Consider the following 19,660-nt stretch of genomic DNA (forward strand, 5'->3'; position numbering starts at 1 on the left):
TTGTTTATATCAGGGATGAGCAACCTTTAACTGTTAAACACTTGGTAAAAATGAGTGGGCTCCTCTTATCTAGATAGACAGGATCAGATTTCAGTGGCAATTTGAGGAATCTTCTTTTATACAATAGTCAAAAGACGAACAGAGGTAGATGCAAGCATTTCATATTGACTATCAGTACCTACATTACAATAACATGGTTGAAAATCAGCTTCAAATATAAGATCTAGCAAGAGCATCAATTAAGCCTATAACGTATGCAAAAAAGCAACCAATGACAAGCCTTCCTCCCACAGGAGGCGCAGATTGACATAAAAACAACCAACCTGTGGTCCGATCGAAGCATATTACACAAAATTGTCTGCTAAAACGTCTTACCTGTCAATGACTTCTTCAGCTTCAACCACAATAATACACGGGCAAACAATCGATACAAACTCAAGGTAAACCGCTCCAAACTCGATTGCAGAAAATTCGACTTCAGCAACAGAGTGGTCAACGCCTGGAAAGCTCTAGCCGACTCTATTGTTACAACCTCAAACCCTCACAGCTTCAACCTCAAACTGTCTACCGTGGATCTCACCCCATTCCTAAAAGGTCCATAAAGGGGGCGTGCTTAAGTGCACTATCATGCCTACCGCCCCTGTCCTACCGTTCCCATTTATCTGTACTTACTTCCTTTGTTTATGTTTATACCTATGCCTGCTATCTTGTACATGTTTGACAAATAAATGAATAAATAAAAATAAAATGAATCTTGTTTTCTTTTTTCAAATAATGATACATACCTATGAGCCAGTGGTGGGTTTCAAATTTTTTTACTACTGGTTCTGTGGGCGTGGCTTGGTGACCGTGGCATGGCTTGGTGGGCATGGCTTGGTGGGCGTGGCAGGGGAAGGATACTATAAAATCTCCATTCCCATCCCACTCCAGCGGAAGGTTACTGCAAAATCCTCATTTCCTCCCGATCAGCTGGGACTTGGGCAGTGGTGGCTTCCTCCTGGTTCGGTCCGGTTCGGCCGAGCCGGTAGCGGTGACGATATGACGTCACCGAACCGGTTCTCCCCCCACCCTCTCCCCCCCACGTTATTCTTACCTTTTATTTGGTCCCACCCCCAATCTATTGCTGCCTCCTGAGTCCCAGCTGATGACTAGAGGGAAAAAAACTGTTTAAACTCTTGCCGCGGGGCTTCAAAGGGCCGTCCTACAGCTGATCAGTGTTAAAAGCAAACAAATGAGTCGGGTTGTAAGTGCGAGGACTGGTCGTAAGTGCGAGGACCTTCTAGAAATGACTCTGACCAGCTAGCCACGCCCACCTAGTCACATGACCTCCAAGCCACACCCACAAAATAAGCCACGCCCACAGAACCGGTAGTAAAAAAATTTAGAACCCACCCCTGGACTTGGGAGACAAAGAATAGATGGGGGCGGGGCCAGTCAGAATTTTTACTACCGGTTCTCTGAACTACTCAAAATTTTCACTACCGGTTCTCCAGAACTGGTCAGAACCTGCTGAAACCCACCTCTGCTATGAGTGCTCATACGCTATAATTCTCATGCGTTATAAAATGGAAGGAATCTGGGCAGCCAGTTTTTACTAATCAAAATTCTAGGAGACATAAGGATCACACACACCTAATTTATATGTATGTTTAGGTCTTTGCATTATTAAGACCTATGGATTTCTTTTGAGCAGCACTACATTCTATAAACATGCAACAACTTCTCCTTTGAGACAAAGTTCACACCTGTCAACTTCATGTTCCTGTCATTTTACTGGTAATAATACAGAGCTCTTTCTCTCTCTATTTGTGTCTCTGTGTGCGCGCGAGCGTGAGATCAAAGAGTATTAAGTAACATGCTTGAAGCAGAAAACATTTTGTAGAATATTCACACAGAAACTAAATGCTTCTGTGTAATTTCTTTATACAGAGATCTGAATGTTATGCTGGAGCAGATGTTTAACCACAAGTGTGACACAATCATATATATTTTCCTTGTAGCTACAACAAAATTAGGACTGAGCTCAAATTACTCGAAGGCTTCCACAACTGTTTCAGCCATTGTTAAAAAAAACACCTTTCTTGCTTCAGATAATTTTAATGTAGCTGAAGAAACGTTGGCCTATTCAGTTATACCGTTCAGACAGTCCTGAATGACATTATTACGCAAGGAAATCTCATTGGCAAATTAATAATATACTGCTCAAAAAAATAAAGGGAACACAAGCAGAAGACATCCGGAATCTGAATGAATGAAATAGCTTTATTAAATACTTTGTTCGTTACATACAGTAGTTTTGTGTTTCCTTTATTGTTTGAGCAGTGTATAAACTACTGTATGTAAAGAAAAGTATTTAATAAGGCTATTTCATTCATTCAGATCTCGGATGTCTTCTGCTTGTGTTCCCTTTATTTTTTTGAGCAGTGTATATTGTTCAACATGTGATATTATTTAATTGGAACTATTCTTGCTATTCCAGTAATCATTCAGATCTACAAAATTAAATACCTTGGTTAGTTTTTAATTGTAACTGAACATGTTCTGATTTGATTCTGTTCAGGAATAAGATTAATATGTGTAAACAAAGGAATCAATTTCTGATTAATTGAGAACACAAAGATATATTATTTAAATAGAATTGCTAGATATAAAAACAAGTAGACTAGCTAATAGCTTAAATGGCATACCTAGTTATCAGAAATAAGTCCAGTAAAGTATGGAATGAATGAAGTATAACTAATGACAATAAGGTATAGGTGGACTTAAAACTTAAATATATTTAGAATACAGCATATTAGCCAATATATTTGAGCTTATCACACAGGATTGTAAAAAAAAAAAGGCACTTAATTGCTTTGCATGATGCTTGTAATCAATTTCAGCCTAATTTATGGAAATCTGAATTAGAATCATGATGCCAAGAATATATTGAGGATGCTGTGGAATAATATCTAAGGATTTAGGACTCAGTTGTTTCTCTGCCAATAACAGGGATCCTGGCAAATCCTGTTTTGTCAGCTGTCATTCTTTCTTCTCACCCTAGAAATCTGTCCATACCAATTGTTTAAAACCCAATTATCCCCTATTTTAAAGCAGAACACAAATGTAATATTTATTAGATCATTACCAGTTTTGACAGAAAATGGTGAGTATAGTTCCATTGTTTAACAGAAATTATTAGTAATTTCAGAACTGATAAATAACATTTAAAATGTCCTTTTTTGGGGTTGTTATTATTTTGCTTCTTTTCGAAAGGAGATATATTATTATTTTATTTTGTAAAAATAAAATTGTTATCTTGGTTTTATATTTATTTTTTCCCTTCTTAGGAGCAGTACTCAGTTTTCATTGCTGATTGATTTCAAACTCTATCCCTTCTCTGATCAGAATATTTGCATAAGACATATAGGGAAGAAGCAGGGGTGAAATCCAGCAGGTTCTGACAGGTTCTGGAGAACCGGTAGCGGAAATTTTGAGTAGTTTGGAGAACCAGCAAATACCACCTCTGGCTGGCCCCAAAGTGGGGTGGGAATGAAGAATTTTCAATATCCTTCCCCCAGGAGTGGGGAGGGAATGGGGATTTTGCAGTATCCTTCCCCTGGAGTAGGGTGGGAATGGAGATTTTACAGTATCCTTCCCTGTCACGCCCACCAAGCCACACCCACAGAACAGGTAGTAAAAAAATTTGGATTTCACCACTGGGAAGAAGCAATTAATGAAGAAGAAGCTGCTTTATATAGAGATTGACAACTGCGCCCTCTAAGTTATTACACCCTACTCTCACCAGCCATGGTTCTTTGCTTCTTTGATCAGCGACTTAACTCTAATTTTGGAAGACAAACCATGTGCTGTATTAAGAAGCCATTGACTGTAAATGAATGGTCCATGCATTCATTCATAATAGATGTCCTCTATTACTCTCATCCAATTTCTCAGCTGCACAGACACACTGCAACATTGAGCACTGATGAATCCATGGACCATCTCCCTTTCCTTCCTCTCCACAGTGAACGTAGAATTGTTCCTGCCCTTCAAGCATGCCTCCCCAACATTTTCATCCCATGGACTGTTTGCATACGTGTACAGCAAAAATAGGAATTACTCATATGCTGAGTAATTCTTACACCTGAAAGGTGTTATGGAAAGGAAAGTGAAGCTTGAATCCAACTCCAAAGAAAAAGGAAATGTACCTATGATGGACAGTTGTAGAAATGGGATTGTAGAGAGGAAGAACCAGCAAGGCCCTCAATTTAGGAAGAAGGTTGGGAATTTCACAATGGTATAATTCAGACATCTCCAAAGTGAAATGCTATGCTCTTGTCCACTGCTATAAATTGCTTAGCATATGTGATGATGTTATGCTCTGCTGCTAACATATTTGTCCCTGCACTATCTGGGTTGGCAAGGAAAGACTAGGAGCACAGATTTGGAACTTTTCTTCTCTCTGGGAAATATTATAAAACTGGGAAAGGAGATTTGGGTTTATGTGCACTCTAGAAACTCCTTTGGAGCTTGGTTTTGAAATCTTTTATTTTATTCATAAAACCATTTCCCTCCTATTATAAAAAAGCACAATACAAATGGGGCAAACATATACGCTGCAAACTTTATTTCATCTACTAACAGAGACCACAATGGGCACAGACTGATTTTATTTTATTATGTCCTCTTTTTAAAAAATCTCCTATTTTTCTTGTTCCCATTGGGCACTTGAGTGGTTTTGACAGAATCATTATTTCGCCCTATTCTCGAAAGATTGAAATCATGACACTGAAGGGAAAAATTTCACCACCTGGAACTGAATAGATATTGAAAAAGCAAATCCAAAATCCCACGAATATTTTAAGAGTTAACTATAAGTGACATGCGGAGCTCCCCTTTTGGTTATAATAATCCCCAATAATTTATTTTGCAGGTATATTTTCTTTCATTTTCACAAGTCCGAGAAAAAGAATACTCAAAATCCTGAGGAGATATATAATATGCCTTGCAAAAACTTTTGGTTTACAACTGGTGTTTTGTAAAAGAAACCACCAACTAGGATACCTTCTAAGGAGAGTATTAATGTACAATCAAATTTGGGTCACAAATGCATGCCAATGACTAGGAGTGGTTGATCTGTCAAGATAAATCCTTTTTAGATTTCTCTTTTTCTAGCTTTAGGTTTCTTCTATCCCATTACACATCATTTGGCAGTTTGTATGTAAAATGTCAACATAACATTTTGCACATCTTTTCATAAACATTTCTTCTAAGGACACATTTCTACGCAATTTCCCTCCCAACATTCTTATATGTCATCTTTACCAAACTATTAATTTTTGTATGGGTTTCCCCCTATGTATGCATTTACACTTAGCTCTTGTTGCTGTTTACAATTCCTACTGCAAAATGTAGGAAAGTTTGCAAAATTGTGTTCAGTGCACATGTTAATTTCAGGGAGTTTGTAAATTCACAATAAAATGCAAAACAATTGGTCCCCAGCCCTAACCATAAATTAAATACGTGTAACCAACTAATGATGGACACAATACACAGGAATTACCTCCCTCTTGATCCTTCCACTGATAACATTTTTGACTGAACATTTCTGAGCTTTTGCAGAATAGACTAGACTAGACTAGACTAGACTAGACTAGACTAGACTAGACTAGACTAGACTAGACTAGACTAGAATAGAATAGAATAGACAGAGTTGGAAGGGACCTTGGAGGTCTTCTAGTCCAACCCCCTGCTTAGGCAGGAAACCCTACACCACTTCAGACAAATGGTTATTCAACATCTTCTTTAAAACTTCCAGTGTTGGAACATTCACAACTTCTGGAGGCAAGTTGTTCCACTGATTAATTGTTCTAATTGTCAGGAAATTTCTCCTTAGTTCTAAATTGCTTCTCTCCTTGATTAGTTTCCATCCATTGCTTCTTGTCTGCCCTCAGATGCTTTGGAGAACAGCTTGACTCCCTCTTCTTTGTGGCAGCCCCTGAGATTGGAACACTGCTATCATGTCTCCCCTAATCCTTCTTTTAAACTAGACTAAACTAGACTAATCTAGTCCTTCTTTTAAACTCTAAACTAGACATACCCAATTCTAGCAACCGTTCTTTATATGTAATAATATAAAATATGTATTATGCATAATGATGTTTTTAAATATATCATGAGTATTTATAAGCACTTTGTCTTGGGACTTGTGTTTGTTTTTGTTTTTATTTCTTTCCAATTTATTGATGATTATTAAAGCGATATTTAAAATATTTACACAAATAAAAATCTTATGTAACTGAACGCATAACAATTCTGAATGCAAAACAATAATTGGGAGACCCCACTGCTGGAGAAGTCTCATTAACAGCACATTCTAAAAGTAACCCTTCCCAGTTAGAAAATAATTTTTTTTGTTCTATCCAAATGTAGGCAGTTTTAATTCAATTTTAATTCAATTTTACTTCAACATTCCCAGAATGGGCAATTCTGTTCCAAAGATTCCCATATGGTCTTTTAGCATCATTTTGTTGTGTACTCTGACATCCCAGAGTAAGTATAACATACAAAGGTTTAAAAAGGAAACTCTTAGCTAGCCTAAAAGAAAGAAAGATACAATCCTTGCCCCAGGAAATCATGGCAAAATCCAAGTTTAAACTATTCCTCACTCCATCAACTCTAGCCTTTTCCTCCATTGCTGAATTCAACTTCCTATCCACCAAAATATTCCTCACTGCAATTTAGGAAAACTAATTTAATAATTTACATATCGTGCTCAGCTCGTTTGCTAAAAAATCCTGGTTTTCTGTGTCTAATTAACATGCTTGCTCAAACACTCATCTTCTTGGCAAGGTCTATGGTTTATAACTGTTTTCCAACTCTGACTTGTTACAAGATGAACAAGCCAGAGTTACTAGCTTCCTAAATAATCAACGAATAAACTTCTATGGTTTATTTAGCCAGTTCCCAGGGAGAAATGATTGAGTTCATTCATATGCAAGCACAATCAATGATTAATATTTCTTTGATTGAGTAAGCTTTGTGGCAACTTTACTGAATATATTATGTGAAGTGTGGCTTTCTATCACTTATTGGCTGGAATCATACAACACACTATACCACATGAAAGTGAGAAACTTAGTAGCCTGTGGTTCACGGTGTTATAGAAACCAAGCCATCACGTTAAACCATAATATGTGTTTTTATTCACCACTATTAAGTTTCTTATGAGAGCCCATAGAAAAGCTGCATTCCCCCAACATCCAAATGGAAATAAACGTTGATTTGGATTACAGTCCCAGTGTTTACATTTTATGCAATTATCTATTTAAAAAAAAAAAAAGGCAACGTTTTCCACTCTTGAGAATGTTTTAAACAAAATGAAAATAAGCTTTCAGTAGATTCTTAAACTCAACCAATCCACGGGTTTACTTAGGATAGCTTTGGGTGACCAAAACTCCTTGATCTTTGATCTTTGACGGCAAATGACTCACCTGTCCAAGCATGTCTGGTGCTATAGGAATGACAGGCCAGATAGTAGAGTAGACACCGAAGAAGACGAGCCAAAGCAGCATGCTTCCCCAGACAGCCAAGTGACTGAACTGTAGGAGAAAAGAAACACACCATCAAGATTGCACAGGTCTTTCTTCTCCCTTGCCAGCCTCATTTGGCCCCTCAGCTATTATTTTACTTTGAGTCCTTTTTCCCCCCACCAAAGATTTGGCCAACCTCACTTAAGACCGACAGTTGATTTTATGCCAGCAGAAAGATTGGTGAAACCTCTGAGAAAACTCCCATGTTGAAACTTCTCTTGGCCAGCATGTTGCTCTCTATTGTCACCCCCTCAGACTAAAAAACTATTCTTAGTATGCATTCACATGTGAAATTCTCCATGATGTTTCAAATGCACTAAATCAAAAGAGAATTTTTTTTTTTTGGTCCTAACAGTGCTTATAATATTTTTAAAAATCCTCTAGATTCTCTAGAAATGTGAAATGTCTGGTCAGTCAGAACTTAATTTAGGAAAATGAATGTAACACTGCAGCCTTTTCACGATTAACAGGCTTTCTACAAGGCATCCACCTGAAACATCTATTCTCTTATATTAAAAGGCAGATTGTTTCTATGTGCTTAGTTTAAATAGCCACCTAGATATCACTGTTCATCATATTCATTTGAGGGAAGAATCTTTTGGAAATGTCAAATATACCTGACATGAGTATTTGAAATGGGAGTGGGCAACACTGTATGCATATGTGCTTATGTGTAAGTGAAGAGTTATATATTAGTTTATGATTATCACATCTTGATGAATGGAGAGAAAGCCAAAATGAGTGAGGCCACTTCCCTTCCCTACATTTCTCCTCTTGTTCTAGCATCACCATCAGCACCCTGCCTTTCTCCTGGCCTAGGAAGGAAAAAATGCATTTGGTAGAAGACTGGAGAAAGATTGTCAATTTAAATTCTGTGATAGATAGATAGATAGAAAGAAAGAAAGAAGGAAGGAAGGAAGGAAGGAAGGAAGGAAGGAAGGAAGGACAAAGAAAGAAGGAAAGAAAGAAAAAGAAAGAAAGAAAGAGGGAGGGAGGGAGGGAGGGTAGAAAGGAAGGAATAGCTGTAAACAAGCTATATATCCTTGATTGTTTGTTTAGGCTTATATATAATTCTAAACCATGAAGTCACTGACTGGCTTGCAAAACCCTTGCCAGGAACAGGATTTAAAATAATACATCAAAACAAGAAATTAAAACAGGAGGAAAGCAAATAAACACATATCACGCTTCAAATTGGGGAAAATATTGCAAACAACAACCGGTCAGTCCTAGAGGAAATCAACCCTGACTGCTCTTTAGAAGGCCAGATCCTGAAGATGAAACTCAAACACTTTGGCCACCTAATGAGAAGGAAGGACTCACTGGAGAAGAGCCTAATGCTGGGAAAGATTAAGGGCAAAAGAAGAAGGGGATGACAGAGATTGAGATGGCTGGATGGAGTCACTGAAGCAGTAGGCGTGAGTTTAAATGGACTCCAGAGGATGGTAGAGGACAGGAAGGCCTGGAGGAACGTTGTCCATGGGTTGCGATGGGTCAGACATGACTTCGCAACTAACAACAACAACAATTGCAAATAACTGTGGAGTCCTGGCACTGAGGCAACATAAAACCCACTGCTGATTGCATATCATCATCATCATCATGTGTTTGCAATCCATCTTTATGCCAAAATTACTTTATGGTTGAATACTATAATTTCAGCTCAGGAAATGTCAATAGTGAATTGTGAGAAATGTCAAGGTTTCACACCAGAAAGGACAAGAACTGATTGGCTGATAATTCTTTGTGAGTTTTAGACATACAAACATACTAGCATGTCTGTACTCATAGTTTCTTCAATGCAAATTAGATCTCCAAAGAGTCAAAAATGCCTGGATCAATCTTGGGAGCATTTTAAAATGGAAGGATGTGAGACAGACTAATGTTGTGGGAGACCTCCAAAGCTTGCCAAGATTCCTTAGAACTGCCGGAGTACTGCTGTGCTCCACTACAGACAGAATTATAGTTGTGGTTCCACATAGCACTTAATGTAGCATTGTATTTTCCCTCAAATCCATTATGTAGATTGAAGAAAGTTAATTTATGTAGTGAAGAAAATGTGCTTATTCAATACAAAGACAACTCCTCAGAAGCAGCAGAAAGGAAACAGGAAAATGGGGAAAATGAAAGGCTATGAATATGATAACTAAAACTAAGAACTGACTAAATGTAAAGACTAGAAGGGACTATACCAGGGGTGAAATGCTCCCGGTTCGCACCGGCTCGCCTGATCCAGTAGCGATGGCGGTGGGTGGTTCGGAGAACCGGTAGCAAAAATCCCTGTGCCCCCCCATGCCCAGCTGAGCCACGCGATCATCAGAGGCTGGTTTTTTTACTTTAAAAGCATTGTTTATACAACCTCTTCGGCTGAAGAGGCTGTAGAAAAAAAAATGCCTTTAAAAGCCTCTGGTGATCCCAGCTGAGTTGCCTGATCGTCAGAGGCTTCTAAAAGCATTTTTTTTCTGTAACCTCTTCTGCCGAAGAGATTGTAGAAAAAATGCTTTTAAAAGTAAAAAAAAAAAAAAAAAAAAAAAGTTGGCCACGCCACCCAGTCACATTACACCCCCCCACCAAGCCACGCCCACAGAACCGGTAGTAACAAATTTTACATTTCACCCCTGGACTATACTGCAGGTTAGACAAACAGTACAAAAGTTAAGAAATGATAAATATAAAATAGTTGTGGATTTCTAGATAGGTAGAAAATTATTCTAAAATAACAAATCAAAATAAAGTAGCAGAATACATCTGAGACTGTCTCTTTCTGTTCCTTAAGTGATTATGGCAAAAAAAGTGTTTCATGTATTACGATTGCTAATTAATTTCATAATAAATTAGCTTTACTTTATAGGGATTTTTTGCCGTTTCTTATAATTCCTGTAAGCCACCAGAGAATAGCTACTATACAGTGACCAATATCTTGAATACAGAAAGCAAATTAATTCCTAAACATGTTTTTGAATTTTGAATCTTTTCCTGCAATCTTCCCTTCAAACTAAATCTAACAATAGACAAACCCTAAAACATAAACAAAGCTCATCATCAAACAAATGACATTTTCACAGGCAATTTTTAATTCTGCAAATTCTGACAATGCGATTCAGGGGCTGAAAATTTAGGGCTCTCTAGATGTTTTAAACAATTCCAATGTTCCCTGGTAGTTGACATGCTGATAGAAACTTTTGGGAATTGTAGTCCAATACCTATGAACAGTTCCAGATTAGCAATTATATTTGTGTGAAGATCTTTTGTTTTCCAATACTGGTCACACCATAGTATAAAGTACGGTTCAATTAGCCAGGCAGCTGGAATGCTGGCATGGATGCTTGTGAGTAAATTGTGAGTGGGAGAGAATGAATGAAGGAGTGAATGAGCCAACTCCTCTCAAGTTTCTGGGAAAAATCAGGAGCTGTGCTGAGTCTTGAGGAAATGGGGATGAAAAGCATTTCTGCTTAGCTGCAGCTGCTTTTCCCAAGTACAGGCAGCAATCCCAGTTTTACTTCCTCACAATATGAACCAATGATGATGATAAGCTTCCAAAATATTAGGCTAAGGTCTAATTAATTGATGTTTTGCCAAGAATTGTGGGAAGCCATCTTCAGAGTTGAACATGGTCTACTCTGTAGCACATTTCTTGGCAACTCACAAGCAACTGAGCAAGAACTAATGAGCTCTTATGTTTCTTAACAGAACTAATCTCTAATTGGAGCAGATCATTGGAATTCTTGAAACTAATTTCTGATTGGTTGTTCATCCAAATAAATTTCTAATTGGTATGATTTGAAGAAGTTCCAAAGGAGCTAATTTTTTATTGGTCTCTCTTTGAAAGACATTGATTATTATTTTTCAGATTTTGGCCAACCTCATTCAAGATTGATACTTGATTTTATGCCAGCAACAAGATTGGTGAAAACTCCCATGTTGAAACTTTTTTTTCTCTTGGTCAGCATGTTGCTCTTTGCTGTCACCTCCTCAAACTTAAAACATATGCTTTTTAATATTCTGTATAGTGTTTGTTAATTCAGTTAATTAATTGTTAAGGGTTAATTAATCGGGAAGCTCAAAATCACTGAGTTTACAAATATACTTTAACATTTCATTTACATATTATTCTTATTATATTAATGTTATTATTGTATAGAATGTATATCAATATATGTTAATATATTTATGAATATGAAGCAAAAACAGTAGTGTGACTATCATACTTCATCTTCTTCAATCATTTTATACTTCCAGCACATTAAAGTGAACAACCTTTTTTTAAAAAAAAAATTGAAGTATTAATTCGTTATGAAAAAATATGTCACTTGATTAATTTCACCATAGGATCAGCTGTCTTACTTGAGCTTCGCTTCATTTTTAAGACCTGAGAAGGTTATAATTGCAAGGATTGGGCACATAGATACTTTTGATCACTACTGTAACTGCATCTGGTTGCTGTACATGGCAGTTGTTAAAAACAAACAGTTGCTGTAATAACAATTGAATTCAACCTCAGTTAATTTAATTAATAAAAAAAGATGGAAATCCCAATTTGACTGCAACTTGCTCCAAAAATTTTCACTGCACTATATCAAAATTCTTTCCCTCATCCAACAATGCTTCCACTGCTGAGTCAAATATATTTCAAATATCAATCAGCAATCTATTATTGTCAAGGATTGATGCTATTTTAGAAAACAGCACTGCCCAGGATAAACTTTTTTTTTAAAAAAATAAAAGTAATATTGTCTGTAAACTATGTGACAGAGTTGCTCTCAGCGGTTTTGCATTAACAAGGTTGACTCAGCCTTCTATCTTTCCAAGGTAGGTAAAATGAGGATCCATATTGTTAAATTGCTGTGGGCAATATGCTGACTCTGTAAACCGCTTAGAGAGGGCTGTAAAGCACTGTAAAGCAGTATATAAATCTAAGTGCTAAGTGCTTACAATTGACAAAAAAATTGATAGTAATTTGCACATTCAAGAGCATCTTTACCTGCATTAAAATTTATCATTGTAGAACCCTCATTAAAAGCAGGGAAAACATTTAAAAATTGTTACAAACTTTGAGTGATAAAGGTAAAGGTTCCCCCAAACATGCATGCTAGTTGTTTCCGGCTCTAGGAGTGGTGCTCATCTCCGTTTCAAAGCTGAAGAGCCAGCGCTGTCCAAAGACGTCTCCATGGTCATGTGGCCGGCATGACTAAACACTGAAGATGTACGGAGTGCTGTTACCTTCCCACCAAAGTGGTTCCTATTTTTCTACTTTTTCTACATTTTTTACATGCTTTCGAACTGCTAGGTTGGCAGAAGCTGGGACAAATAACGGGAGCTCACTCCGCTCTGTGGTGCTAGGTATTCGAACCACTGAACTGCTGACCTTCTCAATAGCATCTTAGCTATTGAGCTACCATGTCCCTTTGAGTGATAGAAGAAGAAAAAAAGTAAAAATAAAAGTATGCTACATGTTCATGTGTGATTTTCAGAAAATCTAGATTATTTTTAAAATATTAATTTCTCCTTCCATGAATTTTTAAATTAAGCTATAAAATATAAAAGCAAAATAATGATGTTTTATTCATTCATATTCCTTATACATTTTACAGAATATTAAGCTATTGGCACTATTTTCATCAAAAGGTCAGTAATTTACCATGACCTTCTATTTCGGTCTCAATACCTTCCTTTAATAAGATGCAGTGAGTATTCCATATTAAGTTCAAATTCCAGATTAACTGAAGCAACTGTATCTTTCCAGTGGGGCTTATCTTCCTTATGTTTTTAAATGTTAATAAATATTATTTTCCAAATATTTTTATTTAGATTTTTTTTATTATTCTTCCATGATTCTTCTTTCCATTACTATCATGAATATCATATATGCTTTAAATGATTCCCGAAACATAGCATATTTACAAAATATCTATAGCAGAAAACATTTCAAAATCTGGTTTCATCTATCTTATAAAAAATGTAATGATACATGTAAATATTGTGAAAAATAAAACAATTCCTAGCTATAATAATTAATAAAACTGAAACGTGTCTCAGTATTGCAATAAGATGTATATTCATATTATTCAGTCAACTGTAGATTTAGATGAAGATTGAAAGTTTGGGAATGAGATGGAGATGAAAAAGATATGTATGTTCTCAGTGAAGGATTTAAGTTTCCACATACTGTAAGTACCGAATTCAGCTCCAGCATATTAACTTGTGATCTTTTATTTTTGTTTTTGTCAGTGATCTGTTTTCCATCCATAGATAATGGCGAGCATACTCTGCCTCCCAAAGGACTCAACAGTAGAATATTAAAATCAGTAGAACAATCTTTTATGAAAATAGTTTGACAAGCAAACTATAATAAAATAAAACAAGACAGTAAACATCTCAACTTGATCCCAAGTGCAGACAAGCAACAGAGAGGACCTGGATGGTAAATGCTAAAAAGAACAGTTTAAAGAACTAGATGTATTTAGCCTAAAAAAGGGGAAACTAAAGAGAAACCTGATAGTGGTCTTCCAATATTTGAAGGGCTGTCACAGGACAGAGGATATAGAGCAGGCGTGTCAAACTTGCGTCGTCACTTGACATATCGCGACTTTCCCCCCTTCGCTAAACTGGGCGTGGGTGTGGCCAGCACATGACGCATCCGGCCCATGGGCCACGAGTTTAACACCCCTGGTATAGAGTTTTTCTCCAGAGCACTGAGAATAGGACAAGAACCAATGGGTGGGAACTTAACAGAGAGAAATGCATTTTTTGAGAACTTTCAAGCAATGGAATAACTTGCCTCCTGGAATTTTGTGTGCTATGTCACTGGAAGTCTTCAAACAAGACTGGACAGCAATTTGTCTGGGTTGGCCTGAGGATTTCTGCCTTGGGCAGAGAGTTGGACCAAAAGAACTGCAAGGTCTCTTCCAATTCTGTGATTTTATGATTCTATAAACTATGAAAGCAAGTTCTTTAAAAAGGAAACTTTTATAACAGTTGTTATTCTGGTATGTTTTTTTCCCAGTCTTCCCAGGATCGGTACCTCATAAAACCAACAATCCTAATCTTGTCATCTCCAGCTAGTATTGCCATTGGTTATGCTAGCTGGGACTGATGGGAATTGCAGTTGAGAGGATTTTTAAAAGAGACACAGTCATAGATAATTGACCAAGGATAGAAGATTCTATTTCCCAGCTATAAATATACTAACCATTTTTCAATTACTGCTATAATCTAGGATTCCAGAGTTTTGGGTGTTTGGTAAGATAAATACATTGCATGTGGGGAGGGGGAAAGTTATCATGCATGCGGATTGTGGGGGCAATAAGCTGACTTTGTATATAAAAGAAGACCTATTAGGCGGGGCCGAAAGCCCTACTAAGCAGGTATATACAAAAGTATGAAGGCTATTGCTTAACGCATTGTAAGCCACCCTGAGTCTCCGGAGAAGGGCGGCATATAAATTGAACCAATAAATAAATAAATAAATAAATGAGCTGGAGGCCTCTTCTTTCATTTACTTTCCAAGGAAGACCGTTTTCAGGCAGAGCAATTCAACTTGTGACTTCTGTGATCTATATCTTTCCCTTTTTAATTGCCAAATACAAACTATGGAAAGTGTTATTAATACTCATGGTGTTTTTACTGAATCATAGCTATCTGTGAAATTCTTCAAATGCCTATGAGCCCCCGGGACTGTCTACATCCCTATCTAAAGGCTACATCTTTATCCTCACATGTTACTTTAAGTGTGAATTCCGAAAGTGAATTGATGATTTTTTTTCTTCTAGATAAAATTGCAGTTCAATTTTAGACAGCAAAAACGAATTTGAAATTCCTACTACTATTTATAATATTTATACTCACCTTTGTCCATGCTGTGGTTTCTAAACCAGCTTTCAAACAGACTGTCACCACAACATACTGCAGTAAAAAAAAGTAGAAGACAAATTTGAATTTCAGCATGTATTTCCCATTCACAGTTGTTCTCTATAAAAGGTATACTACATTGCAAAGACATGGTCTAAACATTAGAAATTAAATATCATTTTTTGCTAAATGAAATATTTAGCACATTTCAGAATTACAGAAATTCAGAAATGATAGGAAGAGATACACATACACACATATTCCCATGCCTGTGTCCTCATTGTAGGATCTAACAATTACTAACTAGCTATTATACAGCACAACTACATGCTCAACATGCTTTAGGTAAAGATAAAGGTTTCCCTCGCACATATGTGCTAGTCATTTCTGACTCTAGGGAGAGGTGCTCATCTCCGTTTCAAAGCCAAAGAGCCAGCTCTGTCCGAAGATGTCTCCGTGGTCATGTGGCCGGCATGACTAAATGCCAAAGGGGCACGGAACGCTGTTACCTTCCCATCAAAGGTGGTCCCTATTTTTCTACTTGCATTTTTTATGTGCTTTCAAACTGCTAGGTTGGCAGAAGCTGGGACAAGTAACGGGAGCTCACCCTGTTACATGGCACTAGGGATTCGAACCGCTGAACTGCCAACCTTTCAATCGACTAGCTCAGCATCTTAGCCACTGAGCCACCGCAACCCTTAACACGCTTTATGATAGACCTAATAGAATCAGGATAAATTATTTCTATATATTCCTGGACTTTTATAGCCATATGACATGGTATGTGGGTGGTTTCTACTAGGGCTTCTGGGAATTCCAGGACTTGATATATTGGAACTATGATAAGAACCAGAATAATTCACCCAATCATGAATCAGAAATATCTGAATATAAATTCTCATATATTCCCAACAGACCTAAACCCAAATCTCTTTTTCAATGCCCCCAGTGTCAATTACCTTCCAACAAGTTGCCATAACTTCCTTGGGCAAAATTCCTTATCTTTTAATAGCTGCCCAGTTTGAGAAATTCAACACACACAACTTTCTATGGCGTAATACTGGCAAACCTAAGTACATTCTACACTATTTATTTACTTATTTATTATGCCCAACCATAGGAAATTGTCAGATTTTGCCCAAGAATGGCATAGAACAATTCAGCCAAATTTCAGTTCTCTATAGAGTCTATTTGCTAATGGCAAACAGACAGAATCTTGCCAGAATAAACATATACAAGTAGTCCTCACTTTCAATCAGAACTGAGTCCAAAATTTATGTTGCTAAGTGAGAAATTTGTTAAGTGAGTTTTGCCCCATTTTATGACTTCTTGCCACATTTGTTAAGCGAATCACAGCAGTTGTTAAATTAGTAACACTGTTGTTAAGTGAATTTGGCTTTCCCATTGGTTTTGCTTGTCAGAAGGTCACAAAAGGTAATCACATGACCTGGGACACTGCAATGGTCATAGTTGTTATGTATTGTTATTGTTAAGTATCTGAATGTAAACATGACCATGGGGATGCTGAAAGGGTCAAGTTTGAAAAATAGTCATAAGTCACTTTTTTCAGTGTCATTGTAACTTCGAATGGTCAGTAAATGAACTGTTGTAAGTCTAGGACCACCTGTATTATTCTCACCCTAACAGATGTACCCTGGGCAGGGGTGGGTTCTACATTTTTTTACTACCGGTTCTGTGGGCGTCGCTTATTTTGTGGGCGTGGCTTGATGGTCATGTGACAATTATTTAGGATTTAGCAGAGGTACTGGTCTACCAGGCTGTACTGATCTACTCATTTATTTTTGCAGGTACTGGTCTACTCATGTATTTTTGCAGGCACTGATCTACTCACGTATTTTTGCAGGCACTGGTCTACCCATGTATTTTTGCAGGCACTGAAGGCACTGGTCTACTCATGTATTTTTGCAGGCACTGATCTACTCATGTATTTTTGCAGGCACTGGTCTACCCATTTATTTTTGCAGGCACCGGTCTACTCATTTGTTTTATTTTAACACTGATCAGCTGTAGGTCAGCCCTTTGAAGCCCCGCGGCAAGAGTTTAAACAGTTTTTTTCCCTCTAGCCATCAGCTGGGACTCAGGAGGCAGCAATAGATTGGGGGTGGGGCCAAATAAAAGGTAAGAATAACGCAGGGGGTAGGTGGGGGGGTCGGGGTGGGCAGAACCGGGTAAGTGACATCATATCATCACCGCTACCGGCTCGGTGGAACTGGGCGGAACCCACCACTGAGCCTGGGAGATTCTGGGGAGTGGTTATCCTAAATCTCTGATCCAGCTTTGGGTTGTGTTGTCTCCTGTTTCACACACATACACACACACACCCCTTCTTGGAATCTGCTCCCTCCTTCCTAGGAAATTGCCACTTCATACTTTATCCCCCTTTGTAGACACATTCCATCACCAAAATACATCCATAATTGAAATCTTACAATAGGTAATATTTCATTTTTTATGCATTAGCTTACCGTATAAACAATATTTCCAACAAACAGGTAGTCAACAGCCTGGCCATTTGTAAATACTGTATCTACAATAAATAATTTTAAAAAATAGATACCTTGTTCAGTAAAGGATTTTTCTCATATATAGGCTATATAAAATAAGATTTGCAAATAAATGAAAAAATATCAAATACAATAAATGAAAATGCAAATAAAGTATATGTAGCTATTCAAAAGTAGGTCCCATCAAGTCCAATGTAATAAAGTTAGTATAGGGTATCACTTAACTTAAATTCCATGCTCAAATATCTTAAAACAAAACAGGAGGCCCAGCATAAAGAACAGAGGAATGCATCATGTTTATTACATTTAATTTGTGCAGCAAATGTCATTTTTCTGAAAATATAGAAGGTAATCAAAAGGAGACATTCAGAAAGAGTCCATAATACGTTCATTTCTTGACAAGCTTTTAGACAGTTATCCGTGCTGAAATTTGCACAACAGGTTTTTTTAGAGCTCTTTAAATAAAACACTGAAAACAAACAATATAACAAGTAGCTTACGCTGAACCACAAGTTAAAAATAATATACATACATCTGCAACCACAAAGTTCTCTTTCAAGAATTGAAAAAAACCAAAAATTTCTGCCAAGAACTAATAATCAAGGTAAAGGGTCAATGATGATAATAATCAAAGATCAGAGATGAAAACTTCTAGTTACCACATCATCTTGGTGCCTCTATACTACAGCCAGATTTTCCTGTTATGTTTATTTTTGTTTGATTTCCCTTGATTTAAAAATAATTTTGCATCCAAATGATACATTCAAAAAACTTTCTTGTTTAACACAAGTTTAGATATCTTTAAAGTACCCAGTGACTTTAATGACTAAATGACTGACGTCCAAATACGACATCCAATCCTTCTGTAGAATTGTGTAAAAATCCTACAATATGTCAATTAATCATATCAAAATAACAAACTTAGCAATGGTTCTGTCATCACCATATTTACTTCTCCTGGATAAAGGAATAAGATATTTTGGAAAAAAGAAAATATGTATTGCTGTAATAGATATTCCCATATTTGTTCAATTGGGTTACAATCCAGAAAAATCATCCAACCATAAAGATTAATCAGTTCCAATATGGCAGCTCAAGAAGTATACATCAATGTAGGCGAGAGAGATCTAAGGATTGACTAGTCACTTATGGCCTGAAATTGTAAGTTACATACTTGAATTGGGAGGACACTATATCACTAACCTAATTTGAATATTTTGCTTGATTTAAATCAGTAATGATATAACATAGAATTTTAAATTATATAACATACAGAGCTTTAGCAAGCAAAAAAGCCTCTGCAAAGTAGAACAGAATTTTAACTGTGATCCCAGATCTGAATTACAGATAGTTCGTTAAAATATAAAAATAAAGTAAAAACAGCATAAAAGTTATTACACATTCACAGTGGGCACAAAAACTATGTGGGGTTTATCCTATAAATGAAGCTGAGATCAAGAAAACTTTTGCACAAGAAACTAAGTTTAGCAAAAGATTCTACATGTCTCCTTAATAGACATGAAGTTAAATCTTGCTGATTATTCTTTATGGACTTGACCTCATGACACTGTCTTCATTTTATTCCTGGAATTAGTCGACCACCTATTTTCATATTTAACTAATCCAAGTGTTAAAGTTGTATTTTCCTCTCTCCCATACAAGCTTTGCCCTATGCATGATTTCTGGTAATTTAATATTTCTGGTGACTACGAT

General features: G+C 36.9%; 1 protein-coding gene across 8 annotated transcripts in view; it reads right to left on the reverse strand.

Moving 5' to 3' along the window:
- The window catches only part of ATP8A2 (ATPase phospholipid transporting 8A2), a 377,887-nt gene that overhangs the window by 92,692 nt on the left and 265,535 nt on the right, over positions 1-19,660 (reverse strand). For all 8 annotated transcript variants that reach the window (XM_034410593.3, XM_034410583.3, XM_087894716.1 and 5 more), the window contains 3 exons: positions 17,909-17,970; positions 15,420-15,476; positions 7,476-7,583 (listed from right to left, as the gene is read on the reverse strand). In XM_034410593.3, coding sequence (XP_034266484.1) covers positions 7,476-7,583; positions 15,420-15,476; positions 17,909-17,970 — 227 coding nt within the window. The remainder of the gene's footprint in view (positions 1-7,475; positions 7,584-15,419; positions 15,477-17,908; positions 17,971-19,660) is intronic.

Source organism: Pantherophis guttatus, chromosome 5 (assembly GCF_059756535.1).
Source record: "Pantherophis guttatus breed Tessera chromosome 5, ASM5975653v1, whole genome shotgun sequence".
Taxonomy (NCBI): Eukaryota; Metazoa; Chordata; class Lepidosauria; order Squamata; family Colubridae; genus Pantherophis; species Pantherophis guttatus.